Consider the following 27,919-nt stretch of genomic DNA (forward strand, 5'->3'; position numbering starts at 1 on the left):
TGCTTGCGCCCTCTGGCCACATTTTGGTTACCTCTGGAGATCGGCATCTTCTCTGGGTATGCAAATTGTATCCTTGCAGGTCCAGGAAGTCCACAACTGTCCACTGAAAGCTTTTAATACTGCTTGCAGATCTGGCTACAGAGTGTGCACACTGGACCTACGTCTCCACAGGTATCAAAAGAGTCATGGCCACCTGCTGTTTCTTGACTTCAAAGTTAACCTTTCTCAACACCGGTGTGACCAGGGTTGTGTATACACATTGCAGACCCAAAGATCCTAACATAAAAGCAATTGCATAAGCTGATGACATCAACCAAGATGGCATAAAAAAAAAAAGTCTGATGAAAAGAAAACAATCACAAAATGATATGATTGGAGAGGTCAGACAAATTAACTGCTTACAGTGTCAAAGACGTGCACCTTAACAGTGACTTCAACACATGGACCCTGATCTCCTCTTCCCCTTAACCATACAAAGGAGACTAAATGGGTTCCAAAGTTGTTCCAAACCTGTATACATTTTTTGTTCTGCTGTACATAAAGGAAGATATTTGGAATAATGTTTGTTACCAGGGAGATCTTGTCCCCCACTGACTACCATAGTATTTTTTTTCCGAGATCTGCTTGGTTACAAACACTCTTCCAAACATCTTCCTTTGTGTTCAAGCAGAAATGTATACAGGTTTGGAATAACTTGAGGGTGAGAAAATGATGACAGAATTTTCATTTTTGGGTGAACTATCCCATTTAGTCTCCTCTATGGTTAAGGGGAAGAGGAGATCAGGGTCCATGTGTTGAGGTCACTGTTAAGGTGCACGTCTTTGACACTGTGAGCAGTTGATTTGTCTGACCTCTCCAATCATATCATTTTGTGATTGTTTTCTTTTCATCAGACTTTTTTTTTTATGCCATCTTGGTTGATGTCATTAGCTTATGTAATTGCTTTTATGTTTGGATCTTTGGGTCCGCAAGGTGTATACACAACCCTGGTGACACCGGTGTTGAGAAAGGTTAACTTTGAAGTCAAGAAACAGCAGGTGGCCATGACTCTTTTCAGACTATCCAATGACTGACAATCAACAAATGGACTGTCCACCCCCACCCAATGCAGAAATGCAACCCATACTCCTGACTCTGCTTGTTATTGTTCTACCTCAGCACAATCCTTGCCGCATTACAGTCATTTTATGAGCACTAGAATCTGTATACGTTTACATCTGGCAACACAAATCCATTTGACACTGTCTGCACTGTTTAACACTATATTTTACTTTATATATAGCCCTCTAGGTACTTATTGCTTACTATTTATTGTATATTGCTTGTAATTACAGTTCACTGTGTGGCCTTGGTTACCACCACACATTATCATACTCTGTTATATAAATGTTGATGTGGTTTCAAACAACATGTATTTCATTCTCTTTCTTGCACTTGGCTTATAATAATAAAAGTGCGAAAAACATGACATGACCTGACTTGAACGAGTGCTATTTCTGAATTTAATCATGAGAAAAACTTGAAGCACCTCCCTAAGACTACACAGCCAGTAGATAAGTATCTCCAAAACAAGCACCAAAACCCACCACAAAGTAACAATTACCTGTGTCTGTGAGAACTAGCATCACAAAATCTTCAAAGTTAGATAGTTTATTTAACAAAGCCTCAAGCCCAACTTGATTATTTAAAAGTTTGAGTCTGCAAGCATGAATATCTAGGAGGGAACATGAAAGCCATGTTTTGATTCAGAGAAGAAGGTGCTTGACCTTACTAAGTAGATAAGTTTGTATTCGCAGAAAAGCCACTTGTTATGGTGTTTCAAAAAATGCAACCATGACTAAAAGTGACACTGATCCACAGGTTCAACCAACTTTGGATTTCAGTTCACTTTTGTGGGAGGGGTTAACCACTGTTACAAAATACCTGCGTATGGTTAAAAATAGCACTAACACTCCTCTGACATATGCTCTTCTTGTTTGCAGAGCTAAACTCAGATAACAGGCTGTTTGACATGATGGAACATATTTTTAGATCATCTTGAGGACTTTGACTAGTTTACTCATCTACAATAGACTATTGCAAAAGTATTCCACTGTAGTGATTATCATGAGTATGACAATTATTTCAATATGAAAGCATTTACAACATCATTATTGAAAAATCGCTTCAAAAAGTTCATAGAGAGATCATAGTACAACTAATCCATTTGAATTGAGCGGTTTAGTCCAAATTTTCTGAGGAGGAGACACAATCCCTATAATGAACAGACTGAATTTAGGCTTTTATTCACATTAACTCACACGTCAGTTGTGGTAAACAGAAGCTCAAGCATGTTCACTTGACGTGCAAGAACCAATGAGGTTAATTTCTGTGTGTTACGCAGCAAGTTTGAGCTTCCACAAGAACCAATGAGGTTCATTCGTGTTACGCAACACGTTTGAGCTTCCGCAAGAACCAATGAGGTTTGTTCTCGCACGTCAAGCAGGTTCAGATGAGCTTCTGTTTATGTCCGATGTTTAAATGTGAATAAAAGCCTAAATTAAAGCTGTTTATCATAAAGGGACAGAAAGCTCTCAGATTTCATCAAAAATATCTTCATTTGTGTTCCGAAGATGAAAGAAGGTCTTACGGGTTTGGAACGACATGAGGGAGAGTAAATAATGACAGAATTTTCATGTTTTGGTTAAACTATCCCTTTAAAGGTCGGTTTGTGCTTTGTAAAGCACTGCCTTAAAGCACCATATCATATAAACATTTTAATTTTCATGACACATCAGGTCATGTGATCACAATATAAAGGAGTGACCCGCTCCATGTTATTACTCAAAACAAGTGCTGTTCCTTTCTTCAAGTGCAAAACGTTTCTACTTCACAATGCACAACGTTACACAAGTAAAACTTGACATCAGGATAGGGTAGGCAGATGTAACTTCAATAACTATCTCAAGAACCAGGAAACAATGTGAGCCAAGAGGGGGTTTCCATGACCCTAGCATTTATGACGTTAGTGTCAGTGTATTAGGCCTAATAGAGAAGAAAAATGAAAGATGATTGATGATGGTTTGCACCTACAAAGCAAACATTATTATTAGGACATAACAATAACTATCATTCGCAGTCTGAATCACCCTAGTGTCATGGTACAAACTTGATAAGTAATAACCTGCAACCTGGCATGAACAGTGTCTAGATGCACCGAAGCTTGATATTACAAGACACATAGGCAAAAACTGAATCCTACGTTACCTCAAAAGCGCGTATCTCGTGTTGGGTCAGGTCGTTAGACGCGGCGCACTTGGTCCGGAGCCCCTTCAGACTAGAGATGGAGATCTCGATCAAGTTCTGGATGAGTTTGCACTGGTGAAGCGCGTCCATCCCCGCGTTACTGCCATTGCTCCCGTCCACATTCTCCTCATCACTTGCGACCATGTTTCCACCTTTGCTAGAGACAGTATCCATTCCTCGGCATTGGCACGGGTTTAGGGGCATGAGCGCGAACTACAGCAAACACTAGTCCAAAGACATTTTTGTGAACGCATGTAGACTAAACGGAGGTGACAGTCCTACTCCAAATGAGTTATGTAGTTCAGAGCGCAAGCATACTCCTCAAACATACTCGTGGTCTGGTTTGACAGCAAGACAGAACGCCTTGTCAGCTTGTTCCGCCTCAAACGTTGTATGTAGACTATATCCCGCGGAGCCCTGAGAGAAGCGCTCGCATACGTTTCACCCCCAGTCAGCTGTTTGATGTAGCGTTTCGTGCTTTGCAGTGTGGGAAATGAAGTTTTGTTTACACGCGCATCGGACCGTTTGAGATCACTTACGTAATATATATATATTTTTTTTACATAAGTTGTTGCTAAGTATGTTATTGCGATACGCTGTACATTGTTACAAGCGCTTTATAAGTAAATTATTTAAAAAAAGTTATAAAATTATTATTAAAAATGTTTGGGCAGAATAATAGGCTATAAGACGACATCACTTTCGTGTCAATTTTGAATTGTGCAGATCTGTATTTTGTTTTTTTTGTTTTTTTTTGTTTTGTTGTTGTTGTTTTACGGATGTGAATTTAAGCATCACATGCACATTATTGATTATGTTTTTATAGTTTTTAGATAATGATAAAACAATAAGGAGTATCCATAAATAAACGGCATATGCGATCTAACACCGTCCAATCCTGATAGATAAAAAATATCACTAAAATCGGTCTATAATTTACAAGACTCCGACATCGTGCGTCCCTAAATGAAAATTTGTAATTAGCAGGTCAGGGCACTCATTTCAGGTTTTTCCCTCCAAAACCTTACCCACCTCCCATATTTGCATAGGCCTACTCTGACCAATCAGATCATCTGATAGCCTACATTTCAAACAGACTATTGTGTAGGACTATACCATTTGAGAGACACCATTTGACCTGACAACACCTTAAATTTGACACAATGAAAGTTAGATAAAAGTTTTCCAAAAAACGAATTTTTAAATTAATATAAATATAGACTATTACATAGGTTTACAATCCTATAGAACTTGTTTTGTCACATCTCTCTTGTATTGGTTCAGTGTTACAGTGTTCCCATTATGTCATCAGAGGCACACTTTGTATAAAAGCTGGAAAAACATGTTGTGTGTGTGTGTGTGTGTGTGTGTGTGTGTGTGTGTGTGTGTGTGTGTGTGTGTGTGTGTGTGTGTGTGTGTGCGCGCGCGCGTGTGACTATTTACAGGTAGCCTAGGCCTGCTCTCTGCCCACTCAGACGAGAAAATACTTTTTTTTAGACTTTCCACTGAGTTACATCTTGCTGGGAACCCTTGATGTTAATGTATTGTGTTACTGTAATGAAATGAATATAGTCTGTTCAGGGTTTGTGAAAGTGTTTACACTACTGTAATACATGAATTGTAACAGAGAGGCATGTAGAAATGCTACAGCACCAACTTGCTGTATGAGACACACACTTTCCCATGGGAAAAATATCTTCTCCTCTACAGCTTGCCAAGAAGGAGACATAATTTTAAAATGAACAGTAAGGAGGACTGAAGCCAGAGAAGAGCCACTGCAAACTGTCTTCCCTCATGAGACAGTGAAGCAGAGACACTTTTAACCAAATGAAAGGAAAAACTATGACCAGTTTGTATTTTAGCTTACAAAGAAGCTTTAGCTTGCTAAGAAAAAAATAATATATTTGGCAATAATTATGTCCACGTCAGCTGTATGACAGAAGCTTGATGGTTCTGCGGGCTGGTTAAAATGCTGCTCAAAACCGAGCCACACACACACACACACACACACACACACACACACACACACACACACACACACACACACACACGGTATCCTCAGAGTAATGACACCGCAGAACAGGTTAGGCTTCATAGAAGAGATAACAAACAACACAGACACTCCCTCCATTCTAGTGAAGCATGGGGTTTTTCTATGTATCAGTCAACATGTTCACATGCTGGGAATAACTGTAGCCAAGATGGAGGACAGGCAGTTGTTCAAACTGCACATTATTAGCGGGTTATATAAACTGAAGCAGTTTGCAAATTCTGTTATGTGAATTGATAGCCATCTGCCTAATAACTCAGATAGCATTGTTCAAAGCAATACATTCACAATACTTGAAGTGGTAAATGCTTTTAAACAAATTATTTCTAAATAAACAAAGAAAAAGACAAATGCTGTTGTTTAAAATCACTTTCACTGCCATTTGGATGATAATCCTGAATAGGTGTATGAGTGTATGAATATGAGTGTGGATATAGTGCCTCCTGCTGGACAAATTTAGAATTAAAACTAGCTCACTCTAAACTACTTGAACAATTATGTAACATAATAGTCGCATATTGTTGATGTCACTGTTGAAGTTTAAGATTTTGTTCCAGAAAATTCGGTTTCACCTTTTAGACATTTCACGTGATCTACGCAGAATATGTCCTGGTGTGTGCAACATCAAGACAGGAAGTGATTCACAATCAGAAAAATATTTGGTTCACAGGAAATTATGACAATTGAAGGAAGGCAAAAGAAAAATTCACAGCTCTTTTTTTCTCAACTGTAGACAGCATGATTGCTACAGAATCTTAGAGGTATTGGGGTTTTACTTTCTTTCCAAAAAATATGTCTCAGAATTATGAATGATTGTCAGTTTATCCAAATAAGTTTGGCTTTTGATCTACAGTATATATTACATTTGTGTTATTAAAATGTTTGCTTAAGCGAATTAGCTTGTGACGTCATTTGACTAATGATCAAATGCCCCCTTAAGAACGTGCATCTACTTTTAATGTAAAATTAATGTAAGATTAATGTAGGCTGCCATTAATGTAAAATACTAAATTAACTATTCTATTTAAAACTGAATTTTGACAATTTAGTTGAATAATTGAATAACCGATGACAGACAAAGCAGAATCCCAGTAAAAGTGATTCATATGAAAGGTAAAATTATTCTATCACTTATATACAGACATATGAATATGTATATATTTAATTGCCCATATTTTAATTGAAGATGTGTCATAATAGCAACACTATGAATGCAAATGTAATGTTTTCACTCAACCTATAGGTTTTAATGAAAAAAAAAAGAAAGAAGAAATGTAGGCTACATCGAATTCATAGAAATACTGAATAATAGCCCCATTAATTACAATAATTATTAAATTTAAAAATAACAACACTAGTAACAATATGCCACTCTGGCCTTTTGTGCCAATTCTGGGTGGCTCATCTTACCCCAATGGTCTAATTTGATCTTTTTACTTCAAAATAAAACTATAATTTTTACTCCACAAATCTAAAAAACATGAATGTGTCCACAAATCCCTCATTAACAAACAGACACAAACAACTTTGATATTTAACATAATAGTAAATAATAAGATCCCTATTTTCCAGAGACACAAAATTAGATAAATTAACCTCAAAACTGTTTCGACTGACTAAATATCACAAATTAATATTCAGATGAAATTACAAAATTAAAAATAGCGTAGCCATTCATTAAAAGCGCTGAGATTAGATTTTGTGTCGTCTATGGTCAGGAGAAAAAAAATAAGGTGGGCCTAGGTATATATAAACATGACTTTTTCCTTCTAAAAATGACATAAGTAGGCAGGCCTAAAAATACTTTTTACAGGCTTAAAGCACACTGTAAAAATGTGTTTGCTTAAACGCCCCACAGAATATCTGTCGCATGCTGTCTTGAATGGGAATTAATTCATTCATTAGTCATGAGGCTGAGTGTGACTGCAGTAGCAGCTAGAGAGCGCGCGCTCCCTGTGGGATTTTCACTCACACTATCTCTGACTGCAGCTCGAGCCCCGAGCAGCAGCTGAGGGAACGCGCATACACACACTGTAAAGGACACGGTCACACCGATTCTAGTAAACCTTGACAGCATTTACGGACTGGAATTTCTTAATGGTTGCTTTGCGGTATGGTATATTACTATCTTTTATATTATAGGCCTAATTAAACACATATTTTGTCTAATTTATCACTAATTACTTTTTTTTTAATACAAGGCGTAATTATGTAAGGGAATGTAGAGCGAGGCGGTTGTTATAGCGAATACAACCCCGACAGGCTGATCAGGGGCCGGTTCCATAAACCTCTAAGACTAGTCTTACAAGTTAGACATCAATTTATTTTCTTTAAGATGGTTCATAGCTTTTTTAAATCGGTTACATAAAAACGTAGATAAGCCTATTTTGATAACGAAAACTAAGACTGACTGACTGCAACCGGCCGCAGGTCTTGAATCAGACTGAAGGGGTTGTAGGCCTATTAGAATGCTTCCGCTAAAGAAAAATAGTCCGTTAAGTATAAGTAGCTATAACTAATACTTATTAATTATTAGTCTGCTAAGTATAACACACCGTTGCCATGAAAAACAGAGCGTTGCTATGGACGCATGATTCTAACGGACTATTTTCTTTAGCGGAAGCAATACAATCGTTTTTAGATCAATAAACTCCTTTTTAAATCAATATTTTGTGTCAAATTATTGATTTATTTGGTAGGCAGCCATGTAATAAGCGGGATAATGTAGAGCGAGGCGGTTGTTATAGCGAATACGATCAGTGGTCGGGGTCCTGATCAGCCTGTCAGGGTTGTATTCGCTATAACAACTGCCTCGCTCTACATTATCCCTTACATAATGCATCAAGCGTGGAAATTACGTCATTAGAATTGATGACATGACTGACTGAAAAGTGTGCTCATAAAGTAACCTAGGCACACGCGAAGATACAAGCAATAATCGGTAAAATATCGTGTCATGACTGAACTCCTTTTGTCTAGGAATTGCAACTTGTGAATTTTTTTGACGAGCGAAAAATAAATAAATAAATATATATATATTTTTTTTGTGTGAAAATTGTGACTGTATAGGGCGGCTATACTAAATATTCTTCATAAATAATAACTACATAAGTGTAAGCTGATCTATATTTGTATATGAGGATGCACACATTTATACTGGTGTGGTGTGTTTTGACTTGATGATCCTCAGGCTGTCTAAATGATTTGCAGATTTTGTGAATTCGCAGCATCTGCTCATTTTACACTTTATAAATAGCAATCTTTCGACTCTTTAGATTGCTGGATATACAGTGCTGGTCAGAATTATTTGCCCCCTTGGTAAATATGATCAAAGATTTATTTAAAAAAAGGGAAAAAATCTAACCTTTTATTAAAACAATTGAAAGTGGTGGAAAAATCACATTATGAAACATTATGTTTTTCTCCAAAACACGCTGGGAACAATTATTTCCCCCCTTTATTAAATACTTTCTGCAACCTCCTTTTTCCAAGATAACAGCTCTGAGTTTTCTCCTAATGCCTGATGAGTTTGGAGAACACCTGACAAGAGATCAGAGACCATTCCTCCATACAGAATCTCTCCAGATCCTTCAGATTCCCAGATCCATGTTGGTGCTTCTTCTCTTCAGTTCAGCCCACTCATTTTAGGGTTCAGGTCAGGGACTGGGATGGCAGATGCTTGGTTTTGTGCTCAGAGACCCATTTGTGTTTTAATTTTGATGTTTGTTTATGGATCACTGTCCTGTTGGAAGATCCACGGCTCATTATAAGATTTCTAGCAGAGGTTGTTAGGTTTTGATTTTTTTATCTGTTGGTATTTGATAGAAAATTAGGCCCACAGCATTAAAGATACAGCAGAGTATTTCATTTTACACATGGGGTAGTTTACGGTAATTTACTTTTTTATCCCTGTATGAACCAAACCCATATAAAGTGTTTGCTGCCAAAAAAAGCTAATCTTTTTGTTTCATCTGACCATAGAACCCATCCCGTTTGAAGTTCCAGTAGTGTCCGTTACTTTTCAAACGTTCTATGGACAGATTCAACAAACTAATGCTGCTGCTTTTTGGCAGCAAACACTTAAGATGGGTTTGGTTCATACAGGGATAAAAAAGTAAATTACCGTAAATGTAACAGATTTTTTTTTGTTTTTTTACAGTACACTGTATGCCTCATTCTGTTGAGTCAATCATTCATTTATTATTCTTGTAGCAATCACAGAAAACATGGAATATTTTTTCCTTCTCAGGGCCATTAAAAAGTCTTAGTGTCTCATATGCTTTATGCTATGGAAACTTCTGGAAGTTGAGCCACTCCAGAGAGGTTGCAACATACAAAAAACAAGCTGATAAACACAAGAAAATGTTGAGATTGATCTGGCCTCATATTCCAGGCCGTAATGTGAAACGTGCTGTACTGATTTTGTCTCTTTGAAGCTTCGCTTTTATTGGCAGAAGGTCTTAATATTTAACCCGATAGCATTACCGGTGCTAGTCAATAATAAACCCGATAATGACCTTTCATGCCTTTTGGACAGTCTAAAAACACTAAAGCTGTTCAGTAAGTTTCCACACTTTGTGGAATGTAATCTCAAGAAATTATAGTTTCTTTTAAAAAACTGTTTTGAATGAATAGGTCACCAAATAAAGTGATCATTCCATATCTAACTGCAGCAGGTTTAAGGTTGAATGCTCTTCTCTGTAAAGGAGCCTGGGAAGATTAGCACAGCTGTGAAATCTCACAGTGATTCTTGTTTGTACAGTCACCAACAGGGTAAGATGTCCCACTGAACAGGGAGCTTCCAACCCCTGGCTCCTAAATCAAACTTTTTTTTCTTGCTTTTTATGCATAACATTTTTCAGTTATAATACTATTATATAAATATTCAATTATAAATAAATTTGCGATTATATATAAAATACACACATATTAATATGTATTATATATGTGGATTTAGGGGGGGTTTTTTTGGTAAGAAATTAATACTTTTATATTAAATTGATTAATAAAGACATTTATAATGTATCAAAAGTAAATGGTGTTCTTTTAAAATGCATATTCAAAGAATCCTGGAAAGTGTTTACATAAATATTAAGCAGCACAACGGTTTTCAACATTGATAAGATTTTTTTCTTTAGCATAAAATCAGCACATTAGAATGATTTCTGAAAATAAAAGATCATGCAGGGCTCCAGACTAACTTTTTTTATTAGGAGCGCTGTAGCCCCTGACTTAGGAGCGGAAGCAGAAAGTTTAGGGGCACACCTTAAATCACCTTGCAATGCAATTATTCACATTTTCCCCCAAAATAACTATTACTGACAAATGCTTTGATAATAAATAGACTTAACCCTTAATCACTGTTAAAAAAGGATAACACTTAAAGTGTTTGGGGTCAAAATGACCCCAAACTTTTAAAGAGCGATTACATAAGGAAATATAAATTTTTATATGGAAAACTATATATCATTTTTTTTATTTACTTCTCAACTATACATTTATGCTGTGTTTTTGTGGAAATTTTGAAGTTTTTTAACTATTTACTGCACAATTACATAACTAGGCCATAAACTGGCTCATGAAAAAAGATATTTGAAAGAAAAAATCACTTAAATGATGATCTTAATTAAATCTAAATAGTTTTTGGACATTGCTCTATGTGTTAGGGATAGAATACTGACATCTGCTGGTTTGTGGAAAAACTTTAGAAATTATAATTAAAGAAAGAAATTGCAATGACCACATATATCCAATAGAGGGCCATAGAGACTCATTCATTTTCACTTCATTTTTCTTGATGCTTAAACTTCTCCTCACAACTTTATGATATATATTTTGTGAATATTTATTTAAACATTTTGAAATACATAAAAAATATGTAGTTTTGTCAGAGTTATAATTTGTTGTTGTTTTCTGATATATTTTGAATTATCTTGCTTTTGCAAATTATTATACATACATTTACAAGTCACCACTATGACATGACTGTAGTATGTGTGTGTGTGTGTGTGTGTGTGTGTGTGTGTGTGTGTGTGTGTGTGTGTGTGTGTGTGAGGGGGACGGCAAGCTTGTTCCATGTTGCATATGTGACATTTTTCAGATTTATGCCAGTTTAGTTGATTTTATTTGCCAATTTCTATAAAAATGCTCTCTGTTGCAGTGACATACGTGTGTGTTTGTGTGTGTTTGTGTGTGTGCGTATGAGATAGAAAGTTCATTCCACTTTGGGTTTGTGCTCTAGGACCAGACCTTGATTTAAATGTAAATTTTTTTAGATTTATGCCAGTTTTGTTTATTTTATTTGCCAATTTCTGTAAAAATGCTCTCTGTTGCAGTCACTTACATGTGTGTGTTTGTGTGCGTGTGTGTGTGTGTGTGTATGAGATAGAAAGTTCGTTCTACTTTTTATTTATGCTCTAGGACCAGACCTTGGTTTATTTGTAAAAATTTTCAGATTTATAATGGATTTACTTTTATTTTTTTGACAAACAAAATTTAAAAAAGTCATTTTTTTCATTTTCCCATTCATTTTCAATGTGGGGTCATTTTGACCCCAAACACCTTAAGTGGTACTTTTTTTTTTACACACCTTTAGAACAACCAAATCAAGCCCAGTTTTTTTGTGCATGTTTAGATAGATTATTTAGGAAAAGTCACAGAGTTTCATGCCCCTGCGATGAAGGTAACACTTTTAAAAAATGAAGGAAAAGTCCATTGGGGTCATTTTGACCCCAAACACTGATTAAGGGTTAATGTACAGAAATGACAATGTGCAGTTTTATTTTAAGTACAGGGCTCCAGACTAACATTTGAGGGTAGAAGCACTAAGTTCTACAGAAAGTATTTGGTAGCACTGTGGGATGACAAAGCACTGAGCTTAATTTGAGGTGTATAGATACAGTTAACTTTAATTATTATCATTCATAATGTCTTAATATTAATTCAAAAGCAAAATGAGTGACAAAATAGATATTAGGAAGTGAAAATAGCCAATAAGCGTTCTCTGCAGCAAGTTTTTTTTTTTTTTTTTTAAATAAATGTGAGTTTTCCTACTTCTTGAAACTTTTAGTTTAATAAATAGGGACAATCTTTAAACGATGAACAAAAAATGTTTTGGTCAACACATTAAAAATAACAATTTAAATATGATATTATAGTTTTGAAGTGCTGGAAAAAGATGTGTAGGCTACTGTTATAACCATAGTATACCATAGTTACAGTTAGTGTTACATTAAATCCATGGTGAATGTTGCTGATGTGGACCTAAAGCCTTCTATATTTTGTTCGTTCATGGCACGATGTTTCTCCTGGTTTCCACGTCAGCGCTGTTTGATCTGATATGATTTATAACAGAGAATTCTACATTGAATCTGGACTGGATGTAAAATTCAGTCGCACACTCTCAAATTTTGGTCGCAGTCTGGAGCCCTGTCATGCGATACTGATACTGGCTGCTGTAAATTCAGCTTCACTGGAATAAATGATTCCTTTTTATAAATACATAAATTATAGTACATTAAATATTAAAGCTTTCTAAAAACTGCTTCAAGACAACAAAATTATGTAAAATACTTTATTTCAACAACAACAATCAAGTACAGTCTTGTAAAATGACTTGTGTTGACAAATTCACTTGCTCCTGGTGAACACAGGATTAGGTATTCTGTCTGAAACAGATGGACAAATCAACTAGTTACAAAGCATCTCTATAATATTCATTAATGATTGAAAAATACCACCACCGCATAAAAAACAAAACAAAAAAAAAAACCCTGCAATTCTAAAAAGTGCATCTAATATATCCTTTCTAGAGTTACTTTATAAGAATTTGTCTAAAGAAAACCCAATCTGTTGAACATCAGCATTCTTCATACACCCGAGCAGAATAACAGACAGACATAAAGACTTTCAAGTTTCAGCCATAAATGAGGGAGAGGGAAAGATAAAACTGACTCTCATATCAATAAGAACCCAAGGGGATCTTTGGCATCAGCTTTTTCAACACATTTCTATTGCCAAGACTTCTTGACTGCGGCACATTCTGATTCCCACATTCTTAAATAAGACCAATTGATTGACAGGCAGGGTCACATGCATATACAAACAAACCGAATAATTCCATTTTGCTCCAGGACATCCAATAATCTAAGACCCCCAACATGACCAGTTTCTCAAAACGAGTGGTAGATGAGACACACAAAACCATCTCCACAAAACACACATGGCTATTCATCTAGAATGCCGAAGGGTGAAAAGACTGAGGTTTGATTGTGAGTTGGGAGATAACGGTCAGGACGAGGCAATGTGTCGGGCCGGGTCCCAAGCACGGTTAAAGTGCCATATTTAATGAATAGGAGATACAGCAAATGGAATGAGAAATCAATAGTGTGGCATCAGTTTTGCTACTGGTTAGGTAACATCTCATCAAACTGGCAGACAGTCTCTCCTCAAAGCAAACTTGTGTCATTCCCCTACAAACCACTATCATCGCACAAGAGAAAAGACCATGTATGGCAGATTTTCAATACAAGCATTATAAAGTGAAGGAAAAAAATTGGAGCTACATATATACATTTATACAAACATATGTATACACATACACTCAACAAAAACGTGCCTTTACAAATCTCTGTACAGGTAAAAAATATACAATTTCTGGAGGAAACTAATTAGCCCATGCATTACTATAGTTTTAGGTTTGTGACGATGAACATAAGGCCACTACTGAAGCAGCATAAGCGTATGGATGAGTTTATTTTCTCCAAAGAGGCACGTAAAGGGGAGGCACTGCCTGTGTCCCTGAACAACCAAACTCAGCTCCATCTAACACAAGCACGTATTCATACACACTTTCACATTGTCACTTCCCTTCAATCCCTCTCATAGCCAGCACGAAAAAAGAAAACACTGCAGAACATTTGGGAGACAATCCCCCGTCACATTGCTTTAAACTCAGTGGAGGAATACCTTGAACTGAGGCAAAGAAAGCACCACTTTCACCCATCTTAGCAACTCTAAGGTGATGTACAAGTTGTGCCAGATGAAAAAACAATAAATCGCAAATCAAAAGGACAAAACTTGGTCCGCTGATATAATAAGGCTGTCTGTGAAGGCCACTACCTGATATGGGCATAGGAAAGAAAAAAAGAAAGAAAAAAAAAAACGAAAACAATCTCAACAAATAAAAAGTACTGAAATACACCTGCAACTAGAAAAAGTACATTGTCAAAATAATAATAAAAAAAAATAAATACAAAAAGAACTGACCTCACCTACTTCAGGGGGTCTGTATGAGCAGAAAATCATTTTTATCTTTGAAGAAAGAAAATGTATTCCTTGGTTTCACAGAGTGCCGTGGTTTGCGTTCCATGTTAAAGTGTCTTGTAGGCCAGGTAGTCTTGCATGGAGAAAGGAATGGGCAGCGTATAAACCTGCTGGGTGGGCATGACTCGCCGCAGGGTCATACGGCACAGGTGCTGGAGGCTCGCAATGCTGTGTGGGGAAGCCCAGAAATGCACACTGCCATCACGAGACCTGCAAGAAGACGAACAGAAGGATTTAAGTGTATTCGACTTGCCATTGAAACATTCTACTGTTTTAGTAAACTTAAACAAACATCATGATCAAACTGGGTCTTGCTGTGTTAGTACAGTACTAGTCAATTGAACTGTCAGATTGCTTCCATGCAGAAAAGTCTGAGGGTTTACACCCTGCATGTGTGACAGTTAACTCATCGAAATAAAATGAATATACAAGGAAAGCTGCAGAACCGGTTTGCTGCAAGTTATTTTTGACATCATACCAAAACCGAAGAACAGTTAGGAAGGCAAGACACAGATTTGATCATTTATGTAGTAACACGATCCACCAAACAGTGGAAAAGATTCGTACCCAGCAGCTAAAACACTTCCGTCAGTAGAAAAGGCACAACAGAGGCCATTAGTGAGAGGGCCGATGGCTTGTGGACTCTTCTCACCGATGCTCCAGAAACGCACCAGCCTGAAAAATTTAATAAAAGTTGACTTTTATTCACAACTGTGGTTTGCATTGTCATGCAAATGTAATTTTAAAGCATACAAAGCATAAAACTAAAAGTATGACATTTCAATTAAGGATAGTATAAAATTAGACAAAACTTTGGGGTCAGTAAATTTCTTTAAAAGAAATTAATACTTTTATTCAGCAAGGACACATTAAAAAAGTGACAGTAAATATATTTATGACGTTACAAATTCTTTTTTAATTTAAATAAAAGCCTCTTTTTTTTCACTTTCCATTAAATCAAAGAACCCCGAAAAAAACTATTTTCAGAATTTCTAGAGAATCAAATCAGCATATTAGAATGATTTCTGAAGGATCATGTGACACTGAAGACTGGAGAAATTATGCTGAAAATTCAGCTTTGCCAAATTGCATTTGTAAATAAAATAAACATCTAATATTATAATATTTCACAATATTACTATTTTACTGTATTTTTGACCAAAGGAATGCAGCCTCGGTGAGCATAAGTGAACTGTAATCTAAAAACAAAATAAATCATACATTCATTAATGTAACGTTCTTTCTCCGCCATTTTGTAGAGCACAAATGGTTTCATTCTCTCAGTACAAGAGAGACGCCCCTCCACCCAGAATCGGCAGGAGGCGCGGCGAAGGCTAACTGGGCGCCTCATAGTGATTAATGGATGTCATATGAGAGGCATGTGATCTTTCCCAGAAAGAGGCCCTGCTACAAATCACACACTCCTTCCTGAACCCCTGTCGCTTAATGCAGGCTACTAACCGCAAACGAACTATCGAGGTTTTAAGAGCAAATAAACAACGATTTGCATGATCTCACCTGTCATCGGTGACGCTGGCAATGTGCCGACCGTCGTGACAAAAGGCAACGGAGCGAACCCATCGATCATTTGCTCCTCCTGCAAATATGGGGGAGGGAGGAGGGAAGAGATGCCTGAAGGGAAGACAAGAGATCAGTCAAACAACATGACCACACCAAGCAGAAGTTTAGAAAGGAAAAGGTGGGGAAGCAAGTCACATACCCCAGCTCGAACAGAACAGTGGCTGTGTGAGGGTCCCACACTATGATACGAGTGTCGTAGGAGGCGGTAGCCAGCAAGGCCCCGTCAGGAGAGAACTCGCAGGACACCACATCGTTATGATGGCCCTCCAGCTTTCGGATCAGAGTATACTTATCCATGTCCCACAGGAAGACCTGCAATGGAAGAAACGTGTTATAGCCAACTGTGTTTTCCACACAGATCAGAGACAAAGAATTCAAACAAAGAATTAATTAAAATTAAACAGCAAGATCAAAATGTGCTCAGTGTCATTTAAGCAAAATCTTAAGCGCTATAAACCAAACCCAGTAAAAAGTAGCACATGCCAATGAAACAGCAAGGCTTAGTTGCACAAATGTCAATTTCTAGCAAGACTTAATAAATAAATAACATCACAGCTCAATTTTTCAAAATTAAAATGTAAGCTACAAATGTGCATTGAAACACATACATATCAAATTATATTTAAAACATTTTTCCAAGAATTACTACATAATGTGGAAATTTAAAAAAAATACAAATAAGTAGTAACTTAAGGTAACATAATGTTACTCCACTGGCATCCCCTTTCAGTTTTAGTTCACTTGAGTTTACAATAGGCTTGCACCGCGCCGGCGGAGGCCTACGAAGAGACACAGATACTGCAAAAGAAGAGAACATTTGATGGCCAAAAGGTTGACGCCTTTGGCAAACACACAATACAGACACGTCACAACTGCAAACTCTACTAATGAATCAACCATGAGTTTCTAGTGCTTATAACTTTCTAGTGCTTATTTTGCTCCAGCACAATTTTATGACTTTAGAAATTATCACGATTTAAGAAAGTGTAAAGGTGTGGTCACATGCTGTTGGCAAATTTTCATGGACGAAATCTAGTAATTTCAATAGGAATTCATGCAATCTGGAAATCGAGTGTGGGCGAAAGATTCTCGCTTAAGCTGCGTTTCCACCGCAGAAACTTTACCCAGGAACTAGGGACTTTGGGGTGGTACTCGGTGTGTTTACACCGCAGGAATCAGGGTCTAAATGAAGTTCCGGGTAAATATTTCCCCCTCCGAAAGCCCTTACTCGCGAGGTAGTACTTTTTCAAAGTTCAGGAACTTTCAGGGGTGGGACTTGGGCGCTGAACATGCTGATTGGTTGAGATCATGCTGCATTTTTATTGGTTGACTCCACGCAGCATTTTATTCAACCACCATCTGTTGCGGTGAGTGCATTAACAGTTTCACAATTTCACTAATGTGACCACACCTTAACAGTGTATTTCTGAGTGCCAAGTAGTCAAGCTTCCTTTTTTATTTTTCATAGGCTACAGACATTGCACTTGAGCAAAAGTGTACATATCCAATAGCTATTTGCAATATAAACATTTTGGTGCTGGTGAAACTACAACGGTGCATACACAAGGCTAATGTCCCATTTTCTCTAACTTTGCAATGTGAGATGAAAGGGCTTCAGGGTGCATGACTACTGCATTCAAGACTAAGCCAAGCCAGATATCTTGCACATTAAAGCCTTTTTTGGAAGTTGTACTAGTGCAATTTTAACTACTGTAGGATAAAAAAATGCTATTATTATTGAGTGGTACCTTATAAATTAGGAAAAACCATGCTGGTGTTTGCTAAAGCTCTTGGGTCGACATCATTGTAACAGACTCTGCTTTGAGAACATGATAAATTAGGTTATTCACAAATGGAAAACAAAATGTGCTTTCAAATAGCAATTGCAACCAGCATGGAAAGTACCCACAGGTCTTGCTTCTGGTGGCTTGACGCAATAGGGAATGATACATCTGCGTAACCTGTTTTCTCTATCGGAGCAATTCCACATTAGACTGACATAATCGATATGCAGGCAGCCTGTTGAGGCACAAGGAGCCCTTTCATTGCTCACACATACAAACAATGCTCCAAATCCCCCCCTCAACTATTAATTCCATTACAAAAACATCTGACTAGGCATTACGTACAGAAAAATTGACCAGCGGCCGAGCGTTGCGACTCAAGGGTGTAGTGAGTTCAGTTAACAAAGGCACTAATGAGTAGGAAGGGGCTCTACAGGCTGGCTTGTGTACACATACAGCAGACACAATGCCTAGATCTCCTGCTTTAGGGTAAATGTGGAGATGATAGGAATGCTACTGAATACAGAGATGGAAGGAAATTAGGAAGGGAAGTAGGGGGTAGGAGAGGAGGGGGATCTCACTGTCAACTCTTTTGAGAGACAAGGTAAAAGAAGTGAGAACTGTGACAGCGGGAGGTAGACAGACATGGAGCAGAACCTACGTACAGGAAGCCCTTGTGGGCGGGAGCATGGAAGCCCCTGGGGCGTGGGCACGGGCACATGAGCGTCCAACAGGGGCCGCGATGGCAGCCGTGCCCCGCGTGGTCCGCACCGGCTGCTCTATATGTCAGCGCGGCGCTTCCCTCAAAATCACTCAAACACAGAGCTCTGCCACCACCTGGGACAGGGAAAGCAAGACACTTATGGACACACACAACCGTAAAGTTCAACCACTGCAGCCTGTTCATGGGAGGAGAGTTAAATAGGATCCAGAAAGACTCGTCCTGGTTTCAGAGACGTCTTATTGACGGCTGGAAAACTTTGCTTGTTGTGCCTTTAAGGGCTTTCACATGCAACCAGCATGACAACTATGTCATTCTATGTCATTTACTGTTCAAAAGTTTGGGACTGGCAAGATTTTTTTTAACGTTCTTAAAAGAAGTCTCTTTTGCTCACCAAGGCTGCATTTATTTGATAAAAAATACAATATTTATAATAAAAAAATCTCTTCTATATTAATATATCTTAAAATCCATTTTATTCCTTTGATGGCAAAGCTGAATTTTCAGCACCATTAATCCAGTCTTTAATGTCACTTTATCTTTACTGTCACAATTTAATGCATCTTGCTGAATAAAAGTAAATATTTCTTTAAAAAATTTTTTTACTGACCCCACACTTTTAAGCACTTGTTATGTTCTTGATGCCAGTTGAGTTAATATCACTAATATGTACATGGGAAAAATCATTACTACTGTCATTATATATTATTCAAATTGTTTTTTAAAAGGGATGTATATCATGCATGTTTTAGCATGTATTAGCATGTTATTAATAGAATAATGGAGTGGAGGAGAATTGTGAGCTTTTTGCATTTCTATCAACATGTGAATAATAATCAGGCACCCATTTGTTTGAACAACAACAAACCAGAAATCAAAACTACAAGCAGGGTTTATAGAAGCAGGTTATGGCACTGAGCATTGTGATGATATAAAGATTAATTTAGCACTCATTGATTGGACTATTAACAGAGAAACACACCAAACAAGTAATAAAGAGGAGGAAAGAACTGGAAAACATACCGCTTTGCCTGCGCCTACGGAACAAAGGACCGATGAATCAGGTGAGAAAGCACTGCAGTAGACCCAGTTTTGATGACCACGGAGTACTTTCACCATGTTACCTATTAGACAAACAATTTAGATTGTTAAGGGTATAGCAATAACTTTAGCTAGCTTTCTGTTCAAATTTTTAGTTGGTTATCATATTATTTCATAGCAAAAAACTGTTAAAGAAAAAACTGTTTGCAAATGCAGTGAGCTCCATTTTATCTCACAGTTTCCAGCATATAACAGATTAATTTGATCCTATTATAAAAGCAAGTTTGTCCTAGGATTTTGCAAGAAAGAGAAAATATCAGCAAGCATTCCTTTGGGCTTGACATTTAATTATTTTCCATCTACCCCCCCCAGCCCAAGTGCCAGAATCTTTGAGTGAGTGTGCACATGCAGACTTGAGCAAGCATGTGTGATGGACTCCATGGAGATCAGATGAAAATAAAAACAAAGCAGGCTGCTGTGCAGGAAACTTCTACTGCAAAGACTTTTCAGTTTGGGGTTACACACCATATAGCCGTAGCCTGTTAATATTAATATGTAAAGAACTTAAAAAGTTGTGCCATTTTACAGAACAAATTATTCCAATGTGCCAAATTACTCAAATTCCTCACCGTCATCTTTGAGGTCCCACACACGTAGGGTCTTGTCTCTCGATGCAGAAACCAGCACTAAACTCCCATCTGGTGCAAACGTCAGGTCCCGCACAATGTCTGTGTGGTCCATCAGGTTCAGCAATAGCTTTCCTGTACACAAGAAAACAAAACTGAGAATAAACACTAAAGCACAAAGTCCAGGCTAATCGATTCAATCTGCATCAAACTTTCACACAAATTTCATTTCACTTTTTAGAAAATATTTAGTCTTCTTAAGAATCAAAGAGAGAAGGATTATGCTTGTGGCTTTACACTTATGCAGGTGTCAAAAAGGCATTTCCCAAGGCGTCTCAGAAATACAGTAGGTTATACACTGGATTAAGCCCTTTCTTTGTGAACAGTATTGAATTGCCTTGAGGCATATGGAAGTACAATCACTGACACCTGCCAGGCTAATCCACATTAAATCCCTACAATTAGTTGCACCTACAGTAACAAATCTTTCACATGTATTTCTGGAAATATAATTGGGGCTTAGTATCAGGGCCTATTTGCAACCTGTCAAACGTGATAACATACATTCACTTAGCTATGTGAATGACGGGTATATATGGCACAAATCCTGTCAAGATACTTTACAATACACTGCTATCAGATTTCCAGCATGTTTTCAAAAAGGCTGCTGGAGGAGGAGTCTCGCACCCAAAAAGAACAAGTCTGCTGGTAAAATTTATGGCATTGCTGTTTTAGCTAGAAGGGAGGTGGAGTCATCAACTGAAGAAAACATCTCTATCCCCTCAGAACAACCAATGGCAATGTCTGTACAGGACCTGCCCACCTATTAATACATTTTGCAGCTGAGCGAAAATTAATTATATAACTTCGAAGAGCTGCCAGTTTTTTCTGAAGTCAACAACTACCTCTTAGTTTTAGGTTTTCCGATAGCAGATTTAAACGTTATGATCATTAGAACTGTGAAAACTGATCAGAGGCACAAAAGCAGAAACTCAGTGGCCAAGGAACGAATGGCGAAGCGGTTCAAAGGTTCATAAATTAGAGAGATGTATTGTGAAAGGGAACAGAGGACCTCAAAGGCTGAGCAAATATGTACTAAAAATAATTTATTACTGAATGGCAACTGCATAAAAATAAAAATAAATTGTCAGGAGGTGTATACAAGAGACACATTTGGAAAACATTGATGGAAGTACGATTAAGATCACGTCAACACCTTATATAACCACCACCTCCCCTCTCTCTTACACACGTGCGCACACACGCTTCTGTTGGGAAAATGAAAAACAGGACGCGGGCATAGGGAAGTGTTAAGAGAGGAAAGAATGTGTGGACCAGGGATGCAAACAGCGCGCTTTTCGGCGCCTCCCGCTTTTTTCACGTCAGTTTGGGTGACAAATTAATCTGAAGCCTATTTCATAGCTTAATGTGAGGGACAGAAGGCTATTAACATCATTGAAGTTTACAAAAACTCGTTTTCCCTCCTCTGCGGCTGTCAAATCATTCTCCATTCAGTAAGTTATGTTATTCAAACAGCGCGCGCGCCTCGTCCGGTTAGAGCAGCATAACACGTACACAAGCACGGTAAAACTCTCTCCAATATGATATTCACATTATAATGCTTGATCTGTAGAGAAAAGGCTGTGGATTTGCATAAAATGACTTTATTTTGTTGGAGTTTGTTGCTGTTTTTAAACGACTCGCTACCGTGTGCCTGTTAGATCACACATCACAAGGACTAAATCGGCATCAAACGCACAATAACTGGAATTTAAAACTGTGAAGAAACAAATGATCAATAAACTGTTGGACAGATAGACACTAGGATTTGTGCGCTCGACATTTCTTCGCTTTGTTCCGTGAACTTTTAAATGCGCACTTGTGCAGCGCAGCGCTGCACACTGTGACTCCATGTTGCTTTGAGCACATCATTCTGCGCCCGCGATGCGCATACGCGCTTTGTGCGCTCTGTTTTGAAGCGTTTCATATTATCATGGTTTTGCGCACTAAAAGATTATTAAAAGCCTATATTTTTGTATACCTAGCCTGTACAATACATTTAAAATAAGCATAATTTAATTGTATGTTATTTCTGTGTAGTGTAGTGTAGGCTATATAAATATACACACTTCTGAATTCTTGACATTCATATATAAATCTAAAATTCAATCAGGCAATCATACATTTCACAATTTTATAAGAGTACTAATAGCAATTTGTTTTTATTAACATGTTTAGATTTGATAAAATTACTGTGCAGATTTTTTCAAGAATTACTTTTTGCTGCTGATTCATACACTCACTAAGTTTAATAAAAATACATAATACATTTATGTAATATTTAAAGGTGTTAACTGTAATCTTACACTGCAAAATGATCACTTACAAAGGATTAAATTCATCACAATTATGTAATTATCTGGATATTTGCCGCAGGGCGAGGGCTTCGATAACCTCTCTTTTTTGACCATACTTGTGTTCGCATCCCTGGTGGACTGTGATTTCTAAAACACAATCAATTTTAACATTGAGCTAATTTTTTTGTAAATTTGGAGTGCTGTCAGTACAGAGAACAACGACAAAAATCGGTGTTGCCTACACAGTATTATCCTCTTTTTAAAATTTGCACCCTGTTGACTTCAATGGGGCAAGTTTTAAACCTGCTTTTAGCCTCTTAACATCCTTGATGTGTCATTACAAGTGCCCAGCCATGTGAGTGATTCCTTCAGAGAGTTCACGCGCATAGGTTATCATGCGCGTGAACTCGACAATCGACTACTGTGGACTTCGACCGAAAACAGGAAGAAAATACAGGTATGTGCGCTGGCTGAATAAACAATTTTTATTCATATCTTTCACATCTACTGCAGTCAGATTCACCTGTGTTCACTCTGAAAGAATCATCTAACATGGCTGGGCACTTGTAATGACACATCAAGCATGTTAAGAGGCTAAAAGCAGGTTTAAAACTTGCCCCATTGAAGTCAACAGGGTGCAAATTTTAAAAAGAGGATAACACGGTGTAGGCAACACCGATTTTTGTCGTTGTTCTCTGTACTGACAGCACTCCAAATTTACACAAAAATTAGCTCAATGTTAAAATTGACCAGAGTTCTCCTTTAACTCAGTAGCACTGAAACATCAAAAAAACACAACAACAACTCGATGATTAATAAACACATTAACCTACCTCTGTTTAATAGTATTATTTTGTTAGGATTCTGTAAACAAAGTCACCTGGACAAATGTTAATGCTGAATGACCTGCAACCTCACTAATACTAATTTTCCAGTTGCTTAATCTGATTAACACTCTAGATTAGCCTGTGATGCTTGAGTCTGACACACCAAGAGGAACCTCACCTGTATAGACATCCCAGATTTTGATACGGCCATTGTTGAGACCGGTGGCAAGCAGCAACTGGTCCTGTCCGAACTTGAACCGGTGCCATTCGATATTAACGCAGCGACTCTGCTTCTCGGGAACAGAAGAGCCAAAGGCCAGGCCCCACACAATGTCACCACAGTCGATAGTGTGCTCTCTGGGCTCGCCTGGCAGCAGACTGCCCTCACTGTTCTGCCGGGAGAGTCGTTGAGGACCTGCACAGCTCGACCGATCTTCCTTCCTTACAGAACTAGAGTTAGGGAAAGAGGAAAAAAATATTGCTGTGTGTTGTTGGTATGAGAATCATGTCTCCTCTGCTTGATGTAAACTGACAACAAATTCTCTTTGCTAAATTAAGCACAGCAAGAGGATGTTTTACTTCTTAAAAAGGTTATCTAGTACGTCATCTGTTGAAATAAGCTGAACGTTTTAACTCTTAGGAATATTTGAACACTAAGTAAACTCCCAGGCAGCCTAAGAGATTACAGAAGTGTTGCATCAACTTTGACCCATTTAACGTCCCTTACACAAATCTACAAGCTCTTGTTCATGAAACTCAACAAGTGTGAGGTTCTGGAATCATTACAAGAGGTTATTGTGTGAATACAAAGCAGGCGCTGCAGAACTGAAACGGATAATGCCTGCCACGTGTCCACTCAAGCTTTTAATGGTTTCTGCTTTAGCATTAAAGGAACTGTCACTCAAAAATGAAAATTCTGTCATTACTCACCCCTATGTTTTTATCCTTTCTTTTTAAATTTATTACTTTAGTGCATCAAGTTCAACTAAACAAAAATGAGCAATGGTGCCTATGCAACTATCTGAAATAAGTTCTTTATTTTATTTCAGTTGACAATTTTTTTTAATGGTTTTAGTTAACCCTGACTGCAAATGCATTTCCCCTTATCGTTTCTGAATTTTAGTTCAGTAATAACCATTCCTAACTAAACTTAGGCTAATTCATTTAACAGCTGCCACATACTGTCCTTTGTGTGTACAACTGCTAATAAAGTTACGTACACTTAAATGTACAACGAGTTTTACAATACCATACTTCTCTTTTATGGAGACAACATAAAAAAAACTGTTTGTTTTACTTCAAACTATTGTAAATTCTCTGTTAAATTTTACCCTGTGTCTGCATGATTCATGTTGCAATGCTATTTTTGGTGTTTTTATGAAGGCTACTAGCATGAGCACAAAAATTCTGTAATAAAAGCACAATATACATTCTTTTCCCAGAAATGCAGAATAACATTTAATATACTGACTGCGGAAAGAAAAGTTATCATAGATAATTTTGCAGCCAACTCTATTTACATTCATATTGGCAAAGAGAAAAAGTAAAGAAACAGTCCCAAAAATTGCTTAGTTCAAGGCATGCAGCCAAAGGGCAATGATGTGAACCTCATAATGAGGACTTCGCATTCAGAACAGGACAAAGGCTGGTTGGCAGGGCTGCACGCTGGCTCGACAGTGGTCTCTAAATCCACAGGGTAAGGTGAGATGACCTATGCTGTGCCACTGAATGCTAAACAAGCCCAAACACTGGGCACCACTGTGGTGTAGTCACCATGTGAAAGCCCAGAGGACCAGACCAGAAAACCAGCACACGCGTAGACTGCCTTTGTCAGTCCATCAACAAACAAGCTGTATTGTAACAATTCACCATAGAGGGAAACAAAGAGATCAGTGTGTATACTCACAAGCTGGCTAAGCAATTTTTCCATGGTACAAGTCTCACTATTCGATGCCCTTGAGACCAAGCAAAGTAAGAACCATCAGGTGCAAAAGCTACAGTCCAAGTCTCCCGTCCAGACTTCTGGTCAAAGGGAGCAACTGGAGGTATGAGTTCCCCGATGAACTTAGCTTTACCTGTTGCAACAGAAAGCACATTTTAAGCCTTTAAAACTTTTTATTAAACATGCCCCTGGTTACAGAGACAAGGCTTAAGCCTAGTCCCAGACTAAACTGCATTTTTCAGTTGGTTTAACTGAAAGCAACTTGCACTGATATATCTTTAAATGTGTTAGTGCCATTGTTGTCTCAAGATGAACACCAGTAATGTTTTTTTCAAATGTAGGCTATGTTTTTTAAAAGTCACTTAAAATGTCCTTATTGAACTAAGGCCTAATCCTGGCTTAATCTAAGCCCTGTCTGTGAAACCAGGCCAAAATATTTAATTTCATTATTTAATATATTATTTTCATAATTTAAATTCATAGCTAGTTATATTTTAACTGCATTTTCACCTACTTTTGCAAATTAAAAACCTATTCAAGTGTAAAAAATTGTTTAAATGGATAGTTCATCCAAAAAAAAAAAAACCTCTCATAGTTTACTTACCCATGGGTCATTCCAAACCTGCATGCCTTTCAAAAGATATGTTTGTAACCAAACAGTTTTGGTTACCATTGACTTCCAATGTACGGACAAAAACAATTTTTTTTTTTTTTGTGCAAAATATCTTTTTATGCTCCACAGAAGAAAGAAAGCCAATGTAAATGACCGAATTTTCATTTTTGGGCAAACCATCCCTTTAAATTTTAATTCCTTTATTTAATCTAGTATCATCTAGTAAGCAATCCAATAGTTAATTCACTAGTAACTATTCATTAGATTCTAGTACTTGTTACAATAGTAAATATTTAACTATTTCAATGCTTAACGTACTAGTAATCAGTTAATGTCTGAACCACAAATCCTGCAGAATTCAGTGACATAAGCAATTTCTTACCAGCAACAATAAAATAGTTACTTGTCTCTACCAGGATAGTGACTGGGAACTAGTACCACATAGTGACAAACTGAATAGATACTAGACAGTAGAGACTATATGAATTCGCCAAGGATATTAGAATTTAAAAAACACAAGTAACATACAATTGTTATTTCTCCTGAAATGTTAAGTTTATACAATTAACGTCGTTTATACCACGTAAACGTGTAGTACACATGGTGACTCACTGGTGTGGTGATGGTGAGTCATTGTGAGTGTCTGGCGGTGGGGGAGGGTTACTGTCGACGCAATCTGGGTGTGTGGACATTGGGCTCAAGAAAGCACGCGTCGCGCACAACAACTCAATATTTTAAATAACGGCCAATGTTTTTCCGTCACATTTTAGTAAACGTAATACGTTTGTTTGAGTTCTATCATTAATATGATATAGCCTAGACACGACACACTGAAATGAGTACTCCATCAATTCATAGCTGCACAAATGTAAATACGCAATATATAAAAAGGAAGACGCGTTTAAACTTAACTAAATCAAGACCCGCCCCCATTCAAAGCAGTGGAAAAGAATCCAAAAACTCACCTATTTCATTTTCGTTGACAAAATCTGGGAAGCTTGCCATCTAAATCGAAGCGAGACTCTTCAATCTAAATCTTGGTTAACGAAATAAAGGCGTTGAAATGTTTGCGTGGGACAAAGAGGAATAAGCAGTTCTCGCGTGTCTCCAGTGAATGCGACGCGTCGCACGTCGACGCAACGCTGCCTATATTTACATATACGATTGTTTGGAAAATAGACAATTGTATGGTCTTTGAAGTACAACTTGAGTTTAATAAAACTGACAATTAAACAAAGAAAATTAGCGAATAATAGACTAGCCCCTTAAACCGCGTAGCGCTCAGCTTGAATACAGTGTATTGTAATGGCTGCGAGAGTCCTCCTAAGGTTTTGAACACACACACACATTGATGGGCGGGATACTCTAGCGACGTCATAACAGTTGCCGAGGCAACGGAGGAGCACCGCTCTCTGATTGGCCCAAAGCCGTTTACGCGTGGCCTTTGATTGGCTGGTCACTCGAGAATATGAATGGAATGGATTCGTGAAATACGTGCTGATAAGGAGTGTGAAGATGAAGCGCTAATCCAGTGATGAATTCAAATCTTTGTCCCTGAAAGAACAACATAATCACAAATTAGGTGATGAAATTGCTTGATAGGTTTCAGGAATTTTAAGTAAAATGTATTTTGTTTTATTATTTATCCACTGTCCCTGTAATGGCTCGTGTTGTGAAAAATCCCACGTAAGCATCTAGAGAACAAAGAAAGTTTTGTTAGTATATGTTTTATCTAAATTGTTTAGTTGATCAGAAACTCCTGTTGAAG

General features: G+C 37.6%; 2 protein-coding genes across 3 annotated transcripts in view; both read right to left on the bottom strand.

Annotated features, from left to right (window-relative positions):
* Positions 1-3,773, bottom strand: part of ksr1b (kinase suppressor of ras 1b) — a 42,941-nt gene extending 39,168 nt beyond the window's left edge. The window contains exon 1 of one of the 2 annotated variants that reach the window (XM_079885734.1): positions 3,247-3,773. In XM_079885734.1, coding sequence (XP_079741860.1) covers positions 3,247-3,489 — 243 coding nt within the window. In that variant the 5' untranslated portion in view covers positions 3,490-3,773. The remainder of the gene's footprint in view (positions 1-3,246) is intronic. The other variant, XM_079885733.1, reaches the window with a different exon arrangement.
* Positions 3,774-12,894: 9,121 nt separating this feature from the next.
* On the bottom strand, positions 12,895-27,467 carry wsb1 (WD repeat and SOCS box containing 1). The gene is made up of 9 exons (XM_079885741.1): positions 27,117-27,467; positions 25,503-25,671; positions 23,775-24,046; positions 20,416-20,547; positions 19,769-19,869; positions 16,380-16,552; positions 16,178-16,291; positions 15,227-15,334; positions 12,895-14,869 (listed from the first exon to the last, which is right to left on the bottom strand). Exons 1-9 carry the CDS (start codon positions 27,154-27,156, stop codon positions 14,707-14,709), a joined length of 1,272 nt encoding a protein of 423 aa, XP_079741867.1. The 5' UTR covers positions 27,157-27,467; the 3' UTR covers positions 12,895-14,706.
* Between the last annotated feature and the right edge of the window lie 452 nt (positions 27,468-27,919).

The sequence above is a fragment of the Squalius cephalus genome (genome assembly GCF_949319135.1).
Source record: "Squalius cephalus genome assembly, chromosome: 11".
In the NCBI taxonomy this organism is placed as follows: domain Eukaryota; kingdom Metazoa; phylum Chordata; class Actinopteri; order Cypriniformes; family Leuciscidae; genus Squalius; species Squalius cephalus.

Coding starts and splice junctions, on each gene's coding strand:
- wsb1 (XM_079885741.1), bottom strand. CDS start 27,156: ATGGCAAGCTTCCCAGATTTTGTCAACGAAAATGAAATAG. Junction 24,047..25,502: donor AAAAATTGCTTAGCCAGCTT/GTGAGTATACAC, acceptor CCCTAACTCTAG/TTCTGTAAGGAAGGAAGATC. Junction 16,553..19,768: donor CCGTAGGCGCAGGCAAAGCG/GTATGTTTTCCA, acceptor CTTCCATTGCAG/GTCTTCCTGTGGGACATGGA.